This window comes from Montipora foliosa, chromosome 13, assembly GCF_036669935.1.
Source record: "Montipora foliosa isolate CH-2021 chromosome 13, ASM3666993v2, whole genome shotgun sequence".
Classification (NCBI taxonomy): Eukaryota; Metazoa; Cnidaria; class Anthozoa; order Scleractinia; family Acroporidae; genus Montipora; species Montipora foliosa.
In genome coordinates this window covers 29494373-29511872 of record NC_090881.1, presented here as the reverse complement: position 1 = coordinate 29511872, position 17500 = coordinate 29494373, and the positions used below count along the sequence as shown (strand labels likewise).

Here is a 17500-nt window from a genome sequence, read left to right as displayed (position 1 = left end):
GAGGGTGGGGGGTTGAAAATATAGAATTATTGTTTTAATAGATTGCCCATACAACTGTATAAAATTATTGTGACTATAGAACAGTAAGACAAAATCATTTTTTTAGAATTAAACTTCTCAGCTGTAACAGCCAACAGTATGGATGCAGTCAGCGATAGAGATTATGTATTAGAGTTTTTGTTTTGGGCATCATTATTATCGACACATCTAAGGTTAGTGTATACTGGTCAGACTCCAGATTAGAGGTATAATGCTGCTACAAAAGTGGTTTAGGGAAAGGTCACTAACATTCGGGAAAGCATGACAATATCATTAAGGTAATTGAGCAGATGTTGATAAATATTTCATTATTTGTTGCACTTTTTTTCAAAATGTCTTCTGATTATTATGATTGGTGAGGTTCCCAGTGAGCTAGGTAGGCCAAAAATGCTGAATGAACATATGAAAAGAAAACATATATTTATTTTTAGCTTGGCTGTAGTTGCTTATGATATTATTACTAAAATTCATTGCATGCAAAGGAGTGACACTGAATACGAGACATATGAAATGCCACGTTTTGGGGCACACTGTGTATTACCAATTTTTTTTCGCTTGACATTTATCACAGTCTTGCAGGGTTGTACAAAAGCCAGGTTTCTTCCTATTGGTTTCTCTTGATTTTTCATGACGTAAATTTTCATGCAGGCCTTTGATTGTGTGACCTAAATCTGCATCATGGAAATAATAATCCTTACTGGAATTTCTAACATTAAAATATTGATAACAATCTTGAAAGTTTTTGTTCTTAAACTCTAATGTGGTGAAACAGAAAATTTCTAACATAATGCAAAGGTTCACTCAAATATATTCTTAACATACATAATCTGCTGCAATTTAAATCAAACCGTGTTCATGGAGAAACTTCAAAGGATTTTGCAAATAAAGTAACAAAATGATAAAATATTCATAAAATTCCTGCTCACTTACCATACAAATGTCATCACTTTCCTATATGTCTCAAAGTGACCACTTCCCGAGAACCAAGTAACTTCTGTCCTAACAGTAGTGTGTGAAAGGATCTGTGACTTCCATTCCCCTAAGATCTTTTGGACGGAAGGTTTTAGTTCCCAACGAAGAGCAGGGATGGGTGGTGGTGGCTACACTTACCTTCCACGATTGTGGGGCTTAGTTTCTAAAGAAGCTGAGGTGCTGCATCTGTTGGAAAGCACCACAAGAACGATTTGCAAGCTGACATTTCAAGTGAAGGGCTTTTGCTTGAAACATCAGCCCACAAATATTTCTTATGGTGGTTATTTACCTTAATCAACTCATTTGACAAAACCAATTTTTTTTGTGTTCCACCAATGTTTCCTGGGATTCTCTTCTCTGTTGCAAGAGGTTTTCTCTGGGTGCTCTGGCTTTCTCATCTCATAAAAAAGCAGATATTTTATTTGATTTGTTCTGACTTAGATTGATTTGCAATGTCTTCATGATCACTGGTAGAGTGCTTGTGCTTAGCCTCTTGAGACTTAGTAGACCAACTGATTATTATTATAGTGTGAGACGTCAATCCAACTGATGATTCTGGGAATGTTTGTTTTTTAACCTTTACAGTCGCTGGGCAGAAGATATGATTTTGTATTCCACAAGGGAGTTTGGATTTGTTTCCTTATCTGATGCTTACAGGTTAGCTACCATGGTGATCAAACCAAGGTTAAGCTTCTCGCCATCTTTAACAATCATGTATAACTTTGTAACGGATTCCAGTTTCCAAGGAAACACTGACCTAGATTAAAAGGTAGATTGCAAACCATCAGGTTAAGAAATGATGAATATATGACTGGTCATTTTCATTCAATCCATTTGTCTCACCCTAACCCTTTTCATTGCTTTTTACAACTGTTTTCTGGGAAACTGTAGATTTATATTTCCCTCCTTCCTGACCCAAACCCTTTATGGAACCTTAGCACAGGCAGCAGCTTAATGCCACAGAAAAAGAATGCAGACAGTTTGGAACTCATCAGAGGTAAAGCAGGGAGAATATTTGGCCAAGTAAGTTTCAACAAGAAAGGAACAAGAATTATTTTTTTTTATTAGCTTGTTCAAAAGAGCTTTCAAAATGATAAAGAATGGCGTTAATTTTATTGTGATAGCACTCTTGGTTGCCTTTATTCAAGATTTTGTTTTATGCAAATTAGAGGACTTGTGACGTCACAAGTCCTTTACCTTGCATAAATCAAAATCTTGAATAACTGTGCTATCACAAGAAAATAAAAGCTGTTCGTCATCATTTTGAAAGCTCTTTCAATCCTTAGTTATTTTCCATTTTATGCATCCATTGCACAGAAGTTTAACCACAAGTTTTATTCAAAGTGAACAAGATTTAACTAAATGTCCCAAAAGGAACCGCAAATCAGATTTTAACTTTAAAAAGGTTCTGTTTACTGTTCTATTTTTAAGTTGGTTATGTGTTAAAATGTTTCTGTCATTTGCACTTTTTGATATACCCTTCAGGGATCGCGTTAACGCAGAAATCATGCATTTTTACGCAAATAAAATCCAAAAAATGCATGATCGAAATTTTAATGCGTCTCAGGACGCAAGGCACTGACTTAAATAACTCACACAACTTGCTTTGATTTGTCAGTATATTCTGTTGTTTGTAAAAGTTCTAAGAAATGGGGTATAAAACATCTAAAAAGGTTAAAACTAAATTTTCGACCTCCTTCTGCAGTCTTATTCAGAGGAATGTACTCTGCAAGTCACTGAATGCAAATATATAGCAAAAGACGTCACTGTTCATTGCCATTAAGGGAGGAAACCAGTAATGCGTAAACCCTTGGGAAGGGTGCTCTTTCATTAACAGAGTTCTTGTCCAGGAATGAATGTAACGGCTCTAGAAAAAGCCTTTGTCGGCCGGTCCTATGCATATACATATGCGTCAATATTAATTCCAAGTTGGTTACTCTCTTTTTCTCATAATTTAAAACATACTCTTTTTCTCGCAGAGGGTCACCAAGATTTTGGGACCCCCAACAAATGCTTGGGACCCCAATTTGGCCGAAAATGCAGGTCCCAGGACCCAGATTGAAAAATCCTAGTGCCATCCCTGCCCTTTCCAGTTATAGGTGGCCATGTGTTTTTATATACCAGTAGTTTGTTTGTTTGTTTGTTTTTTTCAGTTTGCAGGTATGCAGATGACATTAAAGGTGAATTTTTCAACTCTTATGCATTCCATTTATTAAAACTAAAAAAGAATTTATATTTTTCTTGTCTGTCTTATTTACCCCAGGTTAGTATTTGAAGTGTCCAGGCTTTTATGGGATTTGGCTTTTAGGGTCCTTAGATTAATATAGTTTCTTCCAGCTAGTGGTATAAAGTGTCCAGCTTGACCAAATACCCAAAACCAAATACAAAAATGGCAGCCGATGAATTACGCATACTCTTTCATCTTTCATGCTAATTAGCCTCACTATCCTTGTTGGCAGGCAGGTGTCAAAAATGTTTTTAATTATTAAAACCCTTTTTTCTGTAAAATAAGGCTAGTCAGATTAATTAGCTCAAAAAGAAAAAAGCAAATTATTTATTGGTGGACATTTTTTAACTCTGTCAATTATTCTTTTCAATGTAGGGGAAATTTTGAATTTTCTTCCCCTTGTTTTGTCTTAGGGAATACCAAGTACATACAACAAAGACTTGCAGGTTGGTGTTTTATGTTCTATGTTCTAATATTAGAAGTAATCCTGAAATAATTACCGATCGTCATCCAAACCCATTTTTTTTTTGTCTGCATTATATTACCAACTTTCAAGAGAAAATAATGCAAACTAAGTGTATGAGAAAACGGGTGTGGTCTTTCAGTTTTGATTTCCACAAAAAAAAGGGACTGCGACATTTGGTGTAGTATGCATGTTATGATTCGCCAATTTTTATTACCTGTGTTAAATAACCTAGTTTTCTTGGGCTTCTGTAAGTTAACTCCTACTTGTTTTTTTCCAATTAAACTTAGGGCCCAAGTGCATAAATATTATTGCTGTGAAAATAAGGTGTTCCGTAACTTATAGAATGGCTCTAGACCTCATTTAATCAAAGGTATTTATTTTTAGGAAGACAAGGAGCCCCTGTTTGATGTGTGTGACACACTACATGGATTACTGAAGGTGGCTTCAGGAACATTGCTCACTTTGCAGGTGAATGTTGTCATGCTTTGTGTGATACTCACGTGCAAGCTTACAATGTACTATTACTATTGCATGGATCACTGCTTTTTTACACAGCCTTTTCTACATTTTTTGTGAAACCATGTTGTACCTCTCTACTGCGTTTGAATTCAAAGTTTCAGTAATGATGAATTTGTTTCTTCTAGTTAACCCATGTTTTAACAAGCTAACATCCTCTTTTATGTCATTTTAACAGCTACACAAGGACAAAATGTCAGCAGCTCTTAGCTCTGATATGTTGGCGACTGATCTTGCTTATTACTTAGTACGGAAAGGGGTGGGTACATAATAAATATAATCCACCCATCACCATGCACTCTTGCACCTCTTAAATCATTGAGGTGAATACTAAATCGGTGAACTGGTTATTGTTTTCAACTGACCTAATTACGTCCTTCAACTCCTGTAAATCTTCTGGTCGAGATAAAATACCAATCAAAATGCAGCACTGAACTAGCTTGACCATTCAACAACCTCTGTAAACTTTGCAACACATGTGGATTCACTTCAACATAGACATGAGGTAGCTGCTGCATTTTTCTGTTGCAAGATGCACACCACACTGTGCCAGACTCCTCTCCTCGCCCTATGTAATGAGAACAGACCACTCCAGTATGTCTATGCATAGTCGTGCTCTCTCAGTACCCATTTGTGGCATGCATTCTACTGACAAGAGCTTCATAGACGCTTCTGTCTGCATCTGAAACTAAATACAAGATAATGTAGTAGATTCGATTAACGGCAATGGCAGGCATTCTTTCCAGAGAAGAGTGTGTTAATGTTTGCTTCGCTCTTAGCCTCTTTTGTAATTTAATTGTTACTGTGTTGCCAAACCCAGTCGGAATCTGCGTTTGATTTCGTCGTTTTGTAATTTTTATTTTTGTTTAATTCATGTCATGAAAAGTCTTTCCTGTCCCTCCCCTGCTAAGTAGAGTCCAAACCCAGTCGGAATCTGCGTTTGATTTCGTCGTTTTGTAATTTTTATTTTTGTTTAATTCATGTCATGAAAAGTCTTTCCTGTCCCTCCCCTGCTAAGTAGAGTCTTTGTGTGTAGAGTCTTCTGCGCGTATGTTTGGTAAGTTTTAGGGGGTACTATAAATGCATAGATTTTATCTGACGGACACAGTAGAATATTTAACTTAACCTGCCATGGCGTCGAAAGTCATTGTAACGCGAATGGCGTTTTAGTGGATCTTTAAAAAAAATACCCTTATAGACCTCAATAATGGAAAGTCAATTGGATAAACATGACCGGCGGTGAAAAATAAAAATCTGGAATCTTCGAAGCGACGAGTAATGGTCTTCGACAACAATTGCATATTTTACCGTCTGATATCATCAAGTGAGCTTTGTTTCTAATGAACAAATCGAAAATGGTTCAGCATTGTCTGTACCCTTTATATAGACAACGATATTCGTCATCACAGTGGTCAATGTTGTGGACGATATTCGTCATCACAGTGTACAGACAACGCTGAACCACCTTCGATTTGTTAATTTTATTTCAGAAAGTGACCAAGATCATGACACGAGAAAGAGCAAGCGTTGTCTATAACTTTCTCGCAATCTGATTGGTTTATTTCCTGATTGGCTATTACATTGCGTGACAAATTGACGCGAGCATGAAGCGTATAGCGTTGTCTAGACTCTTATCGACAACTGCAAATTAGCCATCAGATTGCGAGATTACAAGCAATTGTGGTAAAATGTTATTTGGCTAACTTTGGTGTTATAATTCAGGGCTCGATACTAACGGTAGCCAACTAGCCACAACCTAGTGAAATTTCAGTTTTGGCTCGTTGATTTTGAGCTTCCACTAGCCACTGGGGCTAGTAAATATTGTGAAGTGGAGTTCTGGACAAAAACAAAAATGAAAATTATTTCTTATGGATAAGGCAAAAGGAGAGAATAGAAACTAACAACAGAAACTGTGAGCGGATTCTATAGAATTTACTGCCTTGGAACAAGATAAGTTGAAAAAAAAATTGAAGAGGAAACCAACGCAGATTACAGTTTCCCCACGCCACGTTACGAACGATTAATCACGAGTGAAATCATGCGGAATTTCTCTGCTGCTATTTTCCATATGCGCGTAACTCTGTCGCAAACAATCGCAAGCACCCTCCGAGAGCTTGATCACAAACAGTTTGCGTAAATGGAAACACCTTTTACGTTCATCCCATCCCAATTGCCCATAATCGCAAACAAGACGCAAGAGATAGAAAATTTTCTATTGTTACGTTTTGTTGGCAACGAGTAGCAATGCAAAAGCGAGGAAACAACGATATGGAAACAAAGTCGTAAACTGTTGATGATTGTTTGCGATCAACCGACGATATTTTTGTGCACGTGATACGTTTTGACGAATTAGAGGTAAGTATATGAAAATGGCGTCCGAGTACGATTGTGGCAATGAGGACACTCCTCAAAACCGTGTGAATTTAATGGATATCGTAAGGGAATACCCCGCCAAATATACCTGCTAGTGTAGTAAAGTTCTTGATCACAAAGAGCCAGTTCTTACGGTATAATTTGATACTGGCTCGCGAGCACTGTGGCCGCCGAATATTGATTGACTCCGAAAAACATTCAAGCATAAAACGCACGGATTGCTGTTTGAAACTATTAAAAAGAAAATCTTATATGAGGAAATTGATATGTATGCTCTCAAAAAGGACGTTCAAGACGCAGGTGCAGGTGATTTTTCTGAAGCTCCTGTCTTTAAAAACAACTCTTCTTGGTGCCCCGACAAAAACAGAGAGTTAGCTTTGGAGGCGTACTTACAGGAGCTAGAGAAATTTTGGAAAGTGATTTAAATGCAAGATCATACGCACGATTGAACAGAAACCTTAGTCGAGAAGAACAACGGGCGTTGGAAAACCTCAGGGAATGTGATGATATCGTTACCAAGGAGGCTGATAAGGGTTCAGGAGCTGTGATCATGGATAAAGACAGGTATATAGCGGAGAGCATGCGCTAGCTCAAGGACCGACATGTGTACATTCCGGTATCTGACGATCCAACAGAAGAGATGAGATTGAAAGTAACCGCTGCTGTGGTGAAGTTGGGAGTGGATGGTTTTATTGATGACAACGCAGTAGATTATCTTTCTCCTGCTGGTGATGTGAAAGGTGGCAGATTTTACTTACTTCCAAAACTTCATAAAAGGGGTTGCCCAGGCCACCCTGTCATTTCTGGTTGTGGCACACCTACTGAAAGGATCTCGCAATTTGTAGACTCGCACTTGAAAGCGTTGGTCCCTAGTGTTAAATCCTATGTGAAGGATCCTAATGATCTGCTTCGAAAGTTAATGCAGATTGGAAGGTTACCAGACGGAGCTATTCTTTTTACTATTGATGTTGTTGGACTGTATCCCCACATACCCCATGAAGAGGGGCTTCAGGCTATTCGCGAATCCTTGAATAATAGATGAAGTGCAGAGATTCCCACCGACAGGATAGTGGAATTAGCAGAGCTTGTTTAAAAGAACAATAACTTTGAATTCAATGGACATCATTTTCTTCAGAAATTGGGTACTGCCATAGAAACAAGGATGGCGGCAAGTTATGCCAAAATATTTATGGACAGATTAGAGAATAGTCTTCCTGATGGGTATCACAAGAAACCGCACACATGGCTTACATATATTGACGATATCTTTATGATTTGGACGGAAGGCGAGGAGCAGCTGAAGGTTTTTTTGTCATATCTTAATAGTGCTCATGACACTATCAAGTTTACTTGGGACTGGTCACACAAGAGCGTTAATCACTTGGATGTTACGATTATTAGTGATCATGGCAACTTCACCACAGATCTCTTCGTTAAGCCTACCGATTAGCATCAGTATCTAGATTTCCGTTCATGCCACCCTCCAGGACGTAAGAGAAGCATCCCGTATGCCCAGGCTCTTAGGTTGCGACGGATATGTTCATCGGATGAACTGTTTGATCAACGAGCAACAGAGTTAACAGGTTTCTTGTGCACACGAGGTTGCAAGGGGGGATTTGTTAAGCAGCAAGTCCAGAGAGCGAAACGGTTATCAAGGGAAGAATTGTTGACTCCAGCTACAGAATCGACAAAGAGAAATAGTACTAAGACGCCATTTATTGTTACGTACCATCCGGGACTGCCGACCATTGGCGGATCTACATCCCATGCTCCACTTGTCTGAAAAATGTGGAAAGGCGATTAGGGAGATTCCGATGTTGGCTTTTAGGAAACCAAAGAGCCTGAAGGACTATCTGGTTCGGGCTGAAGTTCAAAAACAGATGATTAAAGCTGAAGGTAGCAGTAGTTGTGGGTCGTCGGTATGCCAGATATGCAGGGATGACAGTTTTCTGAAATTTGGAAACAAATTTACAAGTAATGTTACTGGAAAACGTACGACATTCATTATAATTTGGATTGTAACAGCAGTAATGTCGTGTATCACATTTCATGTAAAAGTTGCGTTAAACAATATGAAGAGTCGACAACAACCAATTTTAGGCTTAGGGTTAATAACCACAAGGGTAGGATTAGAAGACACTCGCGTATTGTACCGGAAGACAGAGATGTAAATGACTTAATCTACGGGCATTTCTGCTCACAGGGACATTGCGGGCTGGATGATATGTCTATTCAGTTGATAGATAAAGTGTCTAATGCTAGTGAATGATCTTTTGGGAAAGGAAGGCCAGTGGGCTTATGGACTTCAAACCATCCGATCATGGGGTCTTAACGAGAATGGCTTTTTTATATAGCCAGAACCGTCGCAAGGGTCGGATTCGGTAGGCATTTTTTGCAGCTTATTTTATCATGTACGAACACAGATGTTTTCGTTATTTCTCGCGCGCATGATTTGTTACCTCACTTTTGTATTATTAGCGAGCTTACGCAACAGGACGGCTGGAAGACTCAGGACGGCTAAATGACGAAAAAATGTCGCGTAAGATCGGGAATGCACAGTCTCGCGCGACATTTTTTCGCCATTCTGCCGTCCTTAGTCTTCCAGCCGTCCTGTTGCGTAAGCTCGCTATTATCACGTAAGAACGCTTGAGGGTGTAACGGTCATTCACCCTGATGAAGGTAGCTGTTTGCCACCGAAATATAGGTGTTGTTTAAAACTTGTCTTTTCTCTTGTGTTCAAGTATAAGTTTACAGAGAGTGTTTTTTAAGCAATTAATTTGTCGGATGCTTCTGAAAAATGTTTATATATGTAAAAGAGACATTAAAATAATGAGCTACATAACTAAAAAGCAGGTTATAATCGGGTAGATCAGCCTTAGAAATGTTGATTTAAGCACTGCATTGAAGCACGTACCTTTTGTCGCTCTATTTTTCTCCATGGGTCTGGTGGGTAATCTGTTCCTGTAACTTGTTAATTGGTTGTTAATTGGGTAGATCAGCCTAAGAAATATTGAATCAATTTGTAGGTACCCTTTCGTGAGGCTCATGGTTTGTCTGGAATTGCCACTCAGGCTGCCGAAGATAAAGGCTGTCCATTGAATGCACTCTCTGTGCAAGACTTGAAAGAAATCAGGTATGGACATCGGAGACATTTAGGCATTTGTCTCTTTCAGTGTGTTGGTGTATGGTCTTTTTGTTGACACAATTTCACCAATCTGAATGACATCATTTGTCAAGGCAACCAGGGATGGAGATTTAAATGCTCTGAATGGGATCCATGTTGATCTGAGCAGCATAGAGCATGGGAGTCCTGGGTGCCACACACTGTGTCCGGCATTCAAGAGGTCATTCTTTTTCTTTATTTGCTATGAAATTTTGTAACCCTCTTGATATGGAGCGAACTATTTTTAATGAGATTCTAATTTGGGATCATGGTGGCCACTTCCTTTATAATTGTCTACAACAGGGGCTCTTTGATTTGTAGCATTGTTACAAGCTATCAGTTCCCATCAATGATTTCATTGATTTTGCTGAGATTTCCTACAACATCAATAGCAAAGTACTTTTTCACATTATTTAACCAACTTTACAATGTTAAACTTATATGGCTTTCCAACGATCTTGGTAGGTTGGTTTATATTCAGCTTTTGGGTTCGCCCATTCTGACAATTATCTGTGTGATATGGGCTACTTCCACTTATGTGCCATTGGCCATTCAGTACTCATTTCAATTCTAGTACCCTGTCGCAGGGCTTGCTAAGGGAATGATAAATCATTGGCAAAGTAGTATAAATTGAGACAACGCCTTTGCCAATATTCACTGTTTGTAGAAACATTTTCAGTGTTCATAGGTGTATTTGGTTTGTCTCTTGTTTGCTTCTATTTGTATTCAAATTATACGTCCAGCTTAATTTATTGTTAATCATTATTTAAAAGATCTTTGTACACACCCCCCCCCCCCCCCAAGAGAGATTGCAGTTAATTGCTCATCAGAGATCTTATGTGGCAAAACCTAACCTTGATGACAGACGTTAGACAAAAAAGAACTCCACTAGAGAAGCAAGAAAAACCAGGATGAATGGGAGATAAATGACAGACACATGTTGAACTAGAATGGCTGGTCTGTGGAACTACACAAAAGCATTCCATTTTCTTCTTATCCAAATCACAGGAGCCATCTATTTCCCAGTGGGTTGGACTTGTTTGGCTTATTTGGCAGTAAGGCAATTTTATTAATTTGCAAATGTCTTACATGTATTGAAATAATATGAAAAAATGATATACAAAGACAAACCTTGCTTACACTTGAAGATCTTTAACCTGAAATGACTGACATTGATTTCATAGTTTACCTAATCAGTGATAATCATCAGGGACAGATAAGTATGTTATATTACCTTCTGTAACCTGTTTTGTCATTTGTCTCTTTTTTGTGAGCAGCCTGCTCTTTGACGCAGATGTCAGTGAGGTGTGGGATTATGAGCACAGTGTTGAACAATATACAGCAGAAGGAGGAACGGCTAAAAGTTCTGTTGAGCAGCAAATCAACAAATTACAGGAATGGTTGGATTACTACAAAGAGAGTGATCTTCCAGTTTAGGGTAAACACACTAATAGTTTTTGCAGTCTGAGTTAAACAAACCATTAATGGACCGTGTGCATTGGTCCTTTCTGGACAAGTGCGGACGTCATTTCACAGGCCTCCAAGATGTATTAAAATATCCAGTTAACTTTTATTTAGTGCTTTCGAATCAATGCCGGCGGCATTAACTGTCACACGATTTCTCTACAAGAGGGCAGGGTTATGAGCTACCATTAGTACTAAAAGAGAAGCAACAGGGTCATGGAGAGTGAGGAATTTGTAGTGTACAGGATGTAAAAATTACCTTATGGGATACTTGTCAGGGTTTAGCCTGTCATGGCAGGATAACTGATCAGACAATGAAATTAGAGTGAATGCATCAATGTGTCATTTAGAAAGCTGAAAAGAGACAACTGAACTCTACAGGCATTTAGCCTTACTTGCCAACTGTTGAATTGAAGTTTAGCACTAAACTAGGATGTATGTGTGTCTAGGTTGGACATTGGGCGTCCTGTTTTCATTCTACCCGCAACCTGAAGGAATACGGACGCACAACACGGCAGAAAATTGACCCTTAATAAATACCATGAAAACCGACAGGTTTCTATTACACTTAATGTAGGTTCTGCGTGAAAAGTGGTCATCCAGATTAAGGAGTGAGCAGTATTTACTCCAATAATTATTGGAGTTAACATCCAAGTACAACTGCGATAAAAGAAATCGTTTCAGCAGTGATTTGCAAGTCAATATAGAAAGATAACTTTTTTCTCTTGTACTATAATGCATTTTGGTTTCAGTAAGGTGTAAAAGTTCTGTCGGAGAGGATAATTCACACTACTGTTCTTACATATCAAGTAATCCCTTTCTCAGGAATTAAATTGAAAATCATTTATTTTACTTTAGGAAAGTTAACATTAGACTCTCTTAGAGGAGAAGATATATATTTGACAGTTTTTTAAATAACGAAACTTATTCCACGTGGTAAAGGGGTATCATTTTGTTACAAAAGTTTACAGAAGTGTTTGTATCGAAAATAAGACAAAGCGGTTATTTCGGCGGGAAACTTTTCTGGTCTGACTTTGAAGGGAAGGACCATTTAAGGTGGCTCAAACCAGTTGCAACGCTTTTTAAGTAACGTTATTAGGAGGTTTGACACTACAACGCTGTATCACGTAGTAGCAACGTTGTGGTAGGAAACACCAATATTGCTGAAAATTCTCCGCGGCAACGGGATAGCCCTGCAATAAAACCCTTAATTTTGGCTTTAGTTGCTCATATCTAAAAACAACACCCATTTTTTATCGCTGGAAAGTGATCAGAAGTCCAAGATGAAACTTCCTGCGAAGTGTACAGCGGATTCAGAGCCACCTTAAACCTGTGGTTTTTTTTAAGGTGGCTCTGATTCTCAAAGGTGTTGAGACGGCTTTGATCCACCTTAACTCATGAAGCAATGCAACCTGAGGCTAGAGTTAAATCCGAGACGTCTTGGCCGCACTGATTTAATGCTACTTTCATTTTATTTCTTTCAAAAAGATTTTATTTGTAACTAGCAGCTAAATTGTAATAAATAAATAATGAAAAAATTAACTCTTTTTCTTCCCATCTAGCCACGACTTCCGTGTCATTCTTGAAGTGACGGCAGCCATCGCTTTGGATTGTCCTAATTGCCATATTGTTAAAGTGCCACTGACCAAAAACTTAATTCTTCCTTTTCTTTGGATTTCAAGTGATCCAAGATTTAAGCCTTGACTTGAAAAAGACAATTGTTTATTTTAAGTGAAATTTTCCTATTTAATGGTCCGCCATTACTAACTTCTGGATCGAGGAGAAAATGACGTCAAAGACTCAATAGTTTGAGAATTGAATACGTTTGTTCGGAGGTCAATTAATAGGCAGCGCAGGAGTCTCAGGCTTACTCGGATAAGCTGCATTTATAATGAACCCTAACCCTAACTCTAACGTTCCGAGAACGTTGTTGACAATACCAGTCACACTAGCGCAACCAAAACAATATTTTGTTTGCGCCAGGTTTGCTCAAAATAAGGGCAAGACGCTTTGTTCTTTGCTTGTATTAACACAACCATTTCGAACAAGAAATAAAGAACGCAGTATTTTTCGCTTAGTTTACTTAGGTTTCTAGATCATATGTACTTGTGCGTACTTGAAAAAATGACCACGCTACGCGCCTGCAAACGGATTTTGCGGATGGTTCTTGATCCGCAAAAATAAGTTCCAGTTCCATTTCATTATTTATCCTACTACCAGCTAGCAATTGGAGATATACAAGCCAAATTCAAAATACCTGAATGTGCAGGAAAATAATCGTTATCATAATGCGAAGTCGCAAAAACAAATAATAGCCTGATTGAGGTGATATTCAAACGATATAGCACTGGTGAAATTTCGAAATTGATCTTAATTTCATTCGCCTTACGGCATAACAGTTTTAAACATCATTCACAAAAATCTTTTTTTTTCAAGAATCTGTACAGATCAGGCTATCACTTACAAAAAATCTCTTGAGTAGTTTAACAGTAATGAAACAAAACATTTTGGATTAATTCACTCTCTCCCCCCTTCCCACCCGTTCATGAGAGCGGCACGTAAAAACTATAGATTTTTTGAAGGGATGAAATTCTAGAGAAAGTAGGGAGAATTAGCGTCGGGTTTTCGAGAACGGTAAACGGTAGGCTACTGCACAGACTGTATTTGTTGAAAACATGAACGTACTTTCATTTAGCCTTTCCTCTTTGTTTTGAGAAGTTGCTTGGTATCTGCAGGTAACAGGCAAGGAATCACCTAAATCAAGTTTCTTCTTTGGGTAAAACGTTAATTTCAGCGTTATCCCATGGTACTGTGCGTGTCGGTGGGGAATGAAACCAGAAAATTTGGTTTTATCAATAGAGTTGATAAAGGTAAATATTTTTATCATCGTAAGAAACAATAAAATTAACCTTAACCCTAACCTTGTCAGCCTACGATGTTTCGAGCGTCAGCCCTTCCAGTCAGAGCCAGTTGAATTCACCTCAAACAACCCACAATTCTTCAATTCGCTCTGACCAAGGGCTAATGCACGAAACGTCATTCAATCTTTTTACTGTGGTAATACTTAAATATCCCAAAAGATTTTACGCATTCTAACACCAGCCGATTTTCATATTCAATAGTCAACCCCCACAGGGGCGAAGGTTAATATTTTTAGGGTGAAACTCTGTCCAGCCAAACCAGGCAAATGTAACATTGGACCATAGTCGTATTCTCAGTATTGGACTGGAACTAGCTTGCAAATGGAGTGTAATGCGGGGGAATAGACTAAAAAGATTTTGCATTCAAGAGATTTCCCCGCATTAGCCTCCATTGCAAGCTATTTCTGGTCCAATACTGGGAACACGAATATGGTCATTGTATAGTCTGCTCAGGCGAAAGGTGAAAGAATGGCTTTTACTTCCAAAGTCGTATCTTTCAAAAACCTCTGGTACATCCGAAGCCCGCTTGTCATGATGGTATTAACGAGCTTAATCACTGAAGAACGACGACGGCTACGAGAATGCCACTAAAAAATCGGTTTGTATTTTCTTACAGGTTACAGGTCATTGTTTTACTGACAGGGATGTCAACTCTCCCGGATAATCCGGGAGACTCCAGATTTTGGGCAGAATCGATTACGATCTGAAATCTCCAGATAAATCGGGACGGATTGTAATTTGAGCAATAATGTGATTGGTCCGAAATAAACCAATCAAATCAATTTTTGCAATGCAAATGGAAACTTTTTCGCGCGTTTTTTGACTTTTACCTAGGTTGTGTGACAGTGTACTTTCTTTTTGCGTCAAAGACGCAATATGACGTCATCATAAATGACGTCACAAGTGTCATCCCATCCCTGTCAGTTCCAACAGTTGAAGAGTTTGGGTGTTGACAGCCCTTAATAAAGAAAGTATCATATTCATAAAAGCTAACCTTAGGCCTAAGGTTAGCCTTAACCCATGTTTAGGATACTTTCTGTATTGGTAAAACAATGACCTGTGACCTTTAAAAAATACTAGTCGCCAAACAATGGGTTCAATGGATAAAAACAACGACTTTACAGACCAGGGCCCTGCACGTGCGTTTTATACTCTGGCAAACTTTTTGCCGTCCTTGTCCGGACAGCGTCGTAAATTTTCCAAACTTCAGTTATGTGTAGGACGTTAGCACCCTACTATAGGAGTCCTATAGGTGTTCGGTTTTCTTCCCAAACAACCACAGCGATGATAACAATCTTTTTCCTCGAATTTTGCCATACACTTTTCAAGTTGAACGTCTTGGAATAATCGTGCTATGCTTCTGCGGAATTCATCTTCAAGCGCCAACGGCCAAACTGCGTTTTGGCTTCCATCAATCAAACTTCCGACGCCAACCACAGATGACGAAATCAATATTGATGCGTGACAACCCACTAATCAGCATCTTTGGTTCCCACGGTATATTCGTACATTCGAACTCAACGCCCATGGAAAGCGATGGAATCTGTGCGAATCCTTTTACTGAAGAATTTCAAAAAACATATCATAATGGTGTTCGAACTGTGAACCAAACAAAAACTCCTATTCACTTTCCTTAGGCGGCGTCGATCGCCCCGGCTATGTTCGGCAATTTGATTGATGGAAGCCAAAACGCACTTTGGCGCTTGGTGCTTGATGGTAATATTCCATAGAATTATGAAAATAGTAGTAAATGACGTTCTCGTAGTCGTCATTGTCATCCTTGTCTAGGCTCCCAGTCTCCGTTTTGGTCCCATTCAACTCTAAGCCGTCGTGATGAACATTTCATTTTCCAAGGGAGAAAAGACTCTTCCACTCCCCACCTGGGCCCGGTTGTTCGAAAGCCGATTAACTTAATCCAGGATTAGCGTAAAGTATTGTTTTATGCTTTTAACTTTTTGGTGAAAGTTTCTTTTGCTTATTTTTGTTTTTCAAGATTTGACTTCTTATAATGTAATGTCTTACCGAATATCAGCGTTGAACAGCATTTGGGAGTAGAGAAATAAAATCCTTATTTTTCTGGGATTGGCGTTAATTCGGCTTTTGAACGACCGGGCCCTGGGGCCCGTTTCTCGAAAGTCTCGAGGGCATTTTCGGGTGTCAAAATTCCTTTTGTATCTCAAGAACGGAGAGGATTTATGTCGTCAAACTTAACAGACATCTTTTTTTTAGTTAGCTTGAAAACATGTTAAAAGATCGGCTTTCCAAAACAAGCGGTTTGCAGTTTCACAAATGGCTTTTCGGGCTCGAAAGTTCTTGGGGAAACGGGCCCCTGGCTTCTACTCCTTTGCCTGTGCCCAGTCTTTCCCGGTTACATGGCATCAATTATGGCAGACGTGTTGGCAGCCTTGTCCTTGGCCTTGTGATTTGAATGATGAGGCTCCGAGAACTTTGTCGTATGAAGAAATTTTCCATCGTGGCTTTTGCAGCCTTTGTCCTAATAACGTTTGCGGCTGTATCTGTTTATAGAAGCCTGAAAAGGTTTGTAGAACTATAAATATGCTGTGTTCTCCATTCAGCTGTTCGTTTTAAGCTTTTTCCTCACATCACGGGAAGGGTTGGAAAAATAGGGCCAAAGGGTCAAGTTATGGTTATTTCTTTTCAGGAACACTTGTTACCCTGTAGATAATATTTTATTTCTGAAGACGCACAAGACTGGTGGAAGTTCTGTAGCTAACATGTTGTTCAGATTTGCAAAGAGCAGACATTTAACAGTGGCGTTACCAAAAAAGCAGATATATTCGTTTTTCTGGCCGTGGAGCTTTCAAATCAGCTTTGTGGATACTTATGACCATGAGAGGCCCAACGTGTTATGCAGTCACGCAAGGTACGTAAGGGCTCTTGGTTTTCGTTTTCACGGTCTGCATCACAAATCATGCAGGTTTTACACTCGGCTCTTTTAAACTCACTTCTGCTTTTTTTTTTCAACTCGATTGCAAGTAGCATTGGTACCTCTAGGAAGTGCCCACTGACAATCTGCATGGCTACAGTAGCTGGCATGCAGATTTTGAGTGTTTTCATGTTCTGGAGAGGCGGTTTAAACCTTCATGATAATAGTTATTATGAATAGAGCTGTGGCTCATGCTTGCGATGGGAGGGGTATTTTCACCATCCTTTCTTCTTAACTAAACAATTATATCGGAAAGGATGTATTTTACTTTAATGGTGACCGAGGGATGCTTGGCAAAAAACCTGAGTGATTCACTGCAGGAGTCAAATTTGCAACCTTCTAGTCACCAGTTCAGACAAGCTATAGGAGACTAGTCAGAGCTACAGGAGGCCATTAAAATAACAGGTACATG

General features: G+C 38.9%; 2 protein-coding genes across 4 annotated transcripts in view; both read left to right on the top strand.

The window, feature by feature from the left end:
* LOC137982884 (argininosuccinate lyase-like) overlaps positions 1 to 14115 on the top strand; it is a 30706-nt gene extending 16591 nt beyond the window's left edge. The window contains exons 12-21 of one of the 3 annotated variants that reach the window (XM_068830049.1): positions 107 to 212; positions 1597 to 1668; positions 1950 to 2034; positions 3165 to 3191; positions 3652 to 3684; positions 4089 to 4172; positions 4399 to 4479; positions 9620 to 9726; positions 11034 to 11194; positions 12783 to 14115. In XM_068830049.1, coding sequence (XP_068686150.1) covers positions 107 to 212; positions 1597 to 1668; positions 1950 to 2034; positions 3165 to 3191; positions 3652 to 3684; positions 4089 to 4172; positions 4399 to 4479; positions 9620 to 9726; positions 11034 to 11193 — 755 coding nt within the window. In that variant the 3' untranslated portion in view covers position 11194; positions 12783 to 14115. Of the gene's footprint in view, positions 1 to 106; positions 213 to 1596; positions 1669 to 1949; positions 2035 to 3164; positions 3192 to 3651; positions 3685 to 4088; positions 4173 to 4398; positions 4480 to 9619; positions 9727 to 11033; positions 12763 to 12782 lie in introns of those variants that run through there. The other 2 variants (XM_068830050.1, XM_068830048.1) reach the window with 2 other exon arrangements.
* Positions 14116 to 16511: 2396 nt separating this feature from the next.
* The window catches only part of LOC137983082 (galactose-3-O-sulfotransferase 3-like), a 5329-nt gene continuing 4340 nt past the window's right edge, over positions 16512 to 17500 (top strand). The window contains exons 1-2 of the mRNA XM_068830269.1: positions 16512 to 16679; positions 16804 to 17025. Of these exons, the coding sequence (XP_068686370.1) occupies positions 16570 to 16679; positions 16804 to 17025 (332 nt within the window). The 5' untranslated portion in view covers positions 16512 to 16569. The remainder of the gene's footprint in view (positions 16680 to 16803; positions 17026 to 17500) is intronic.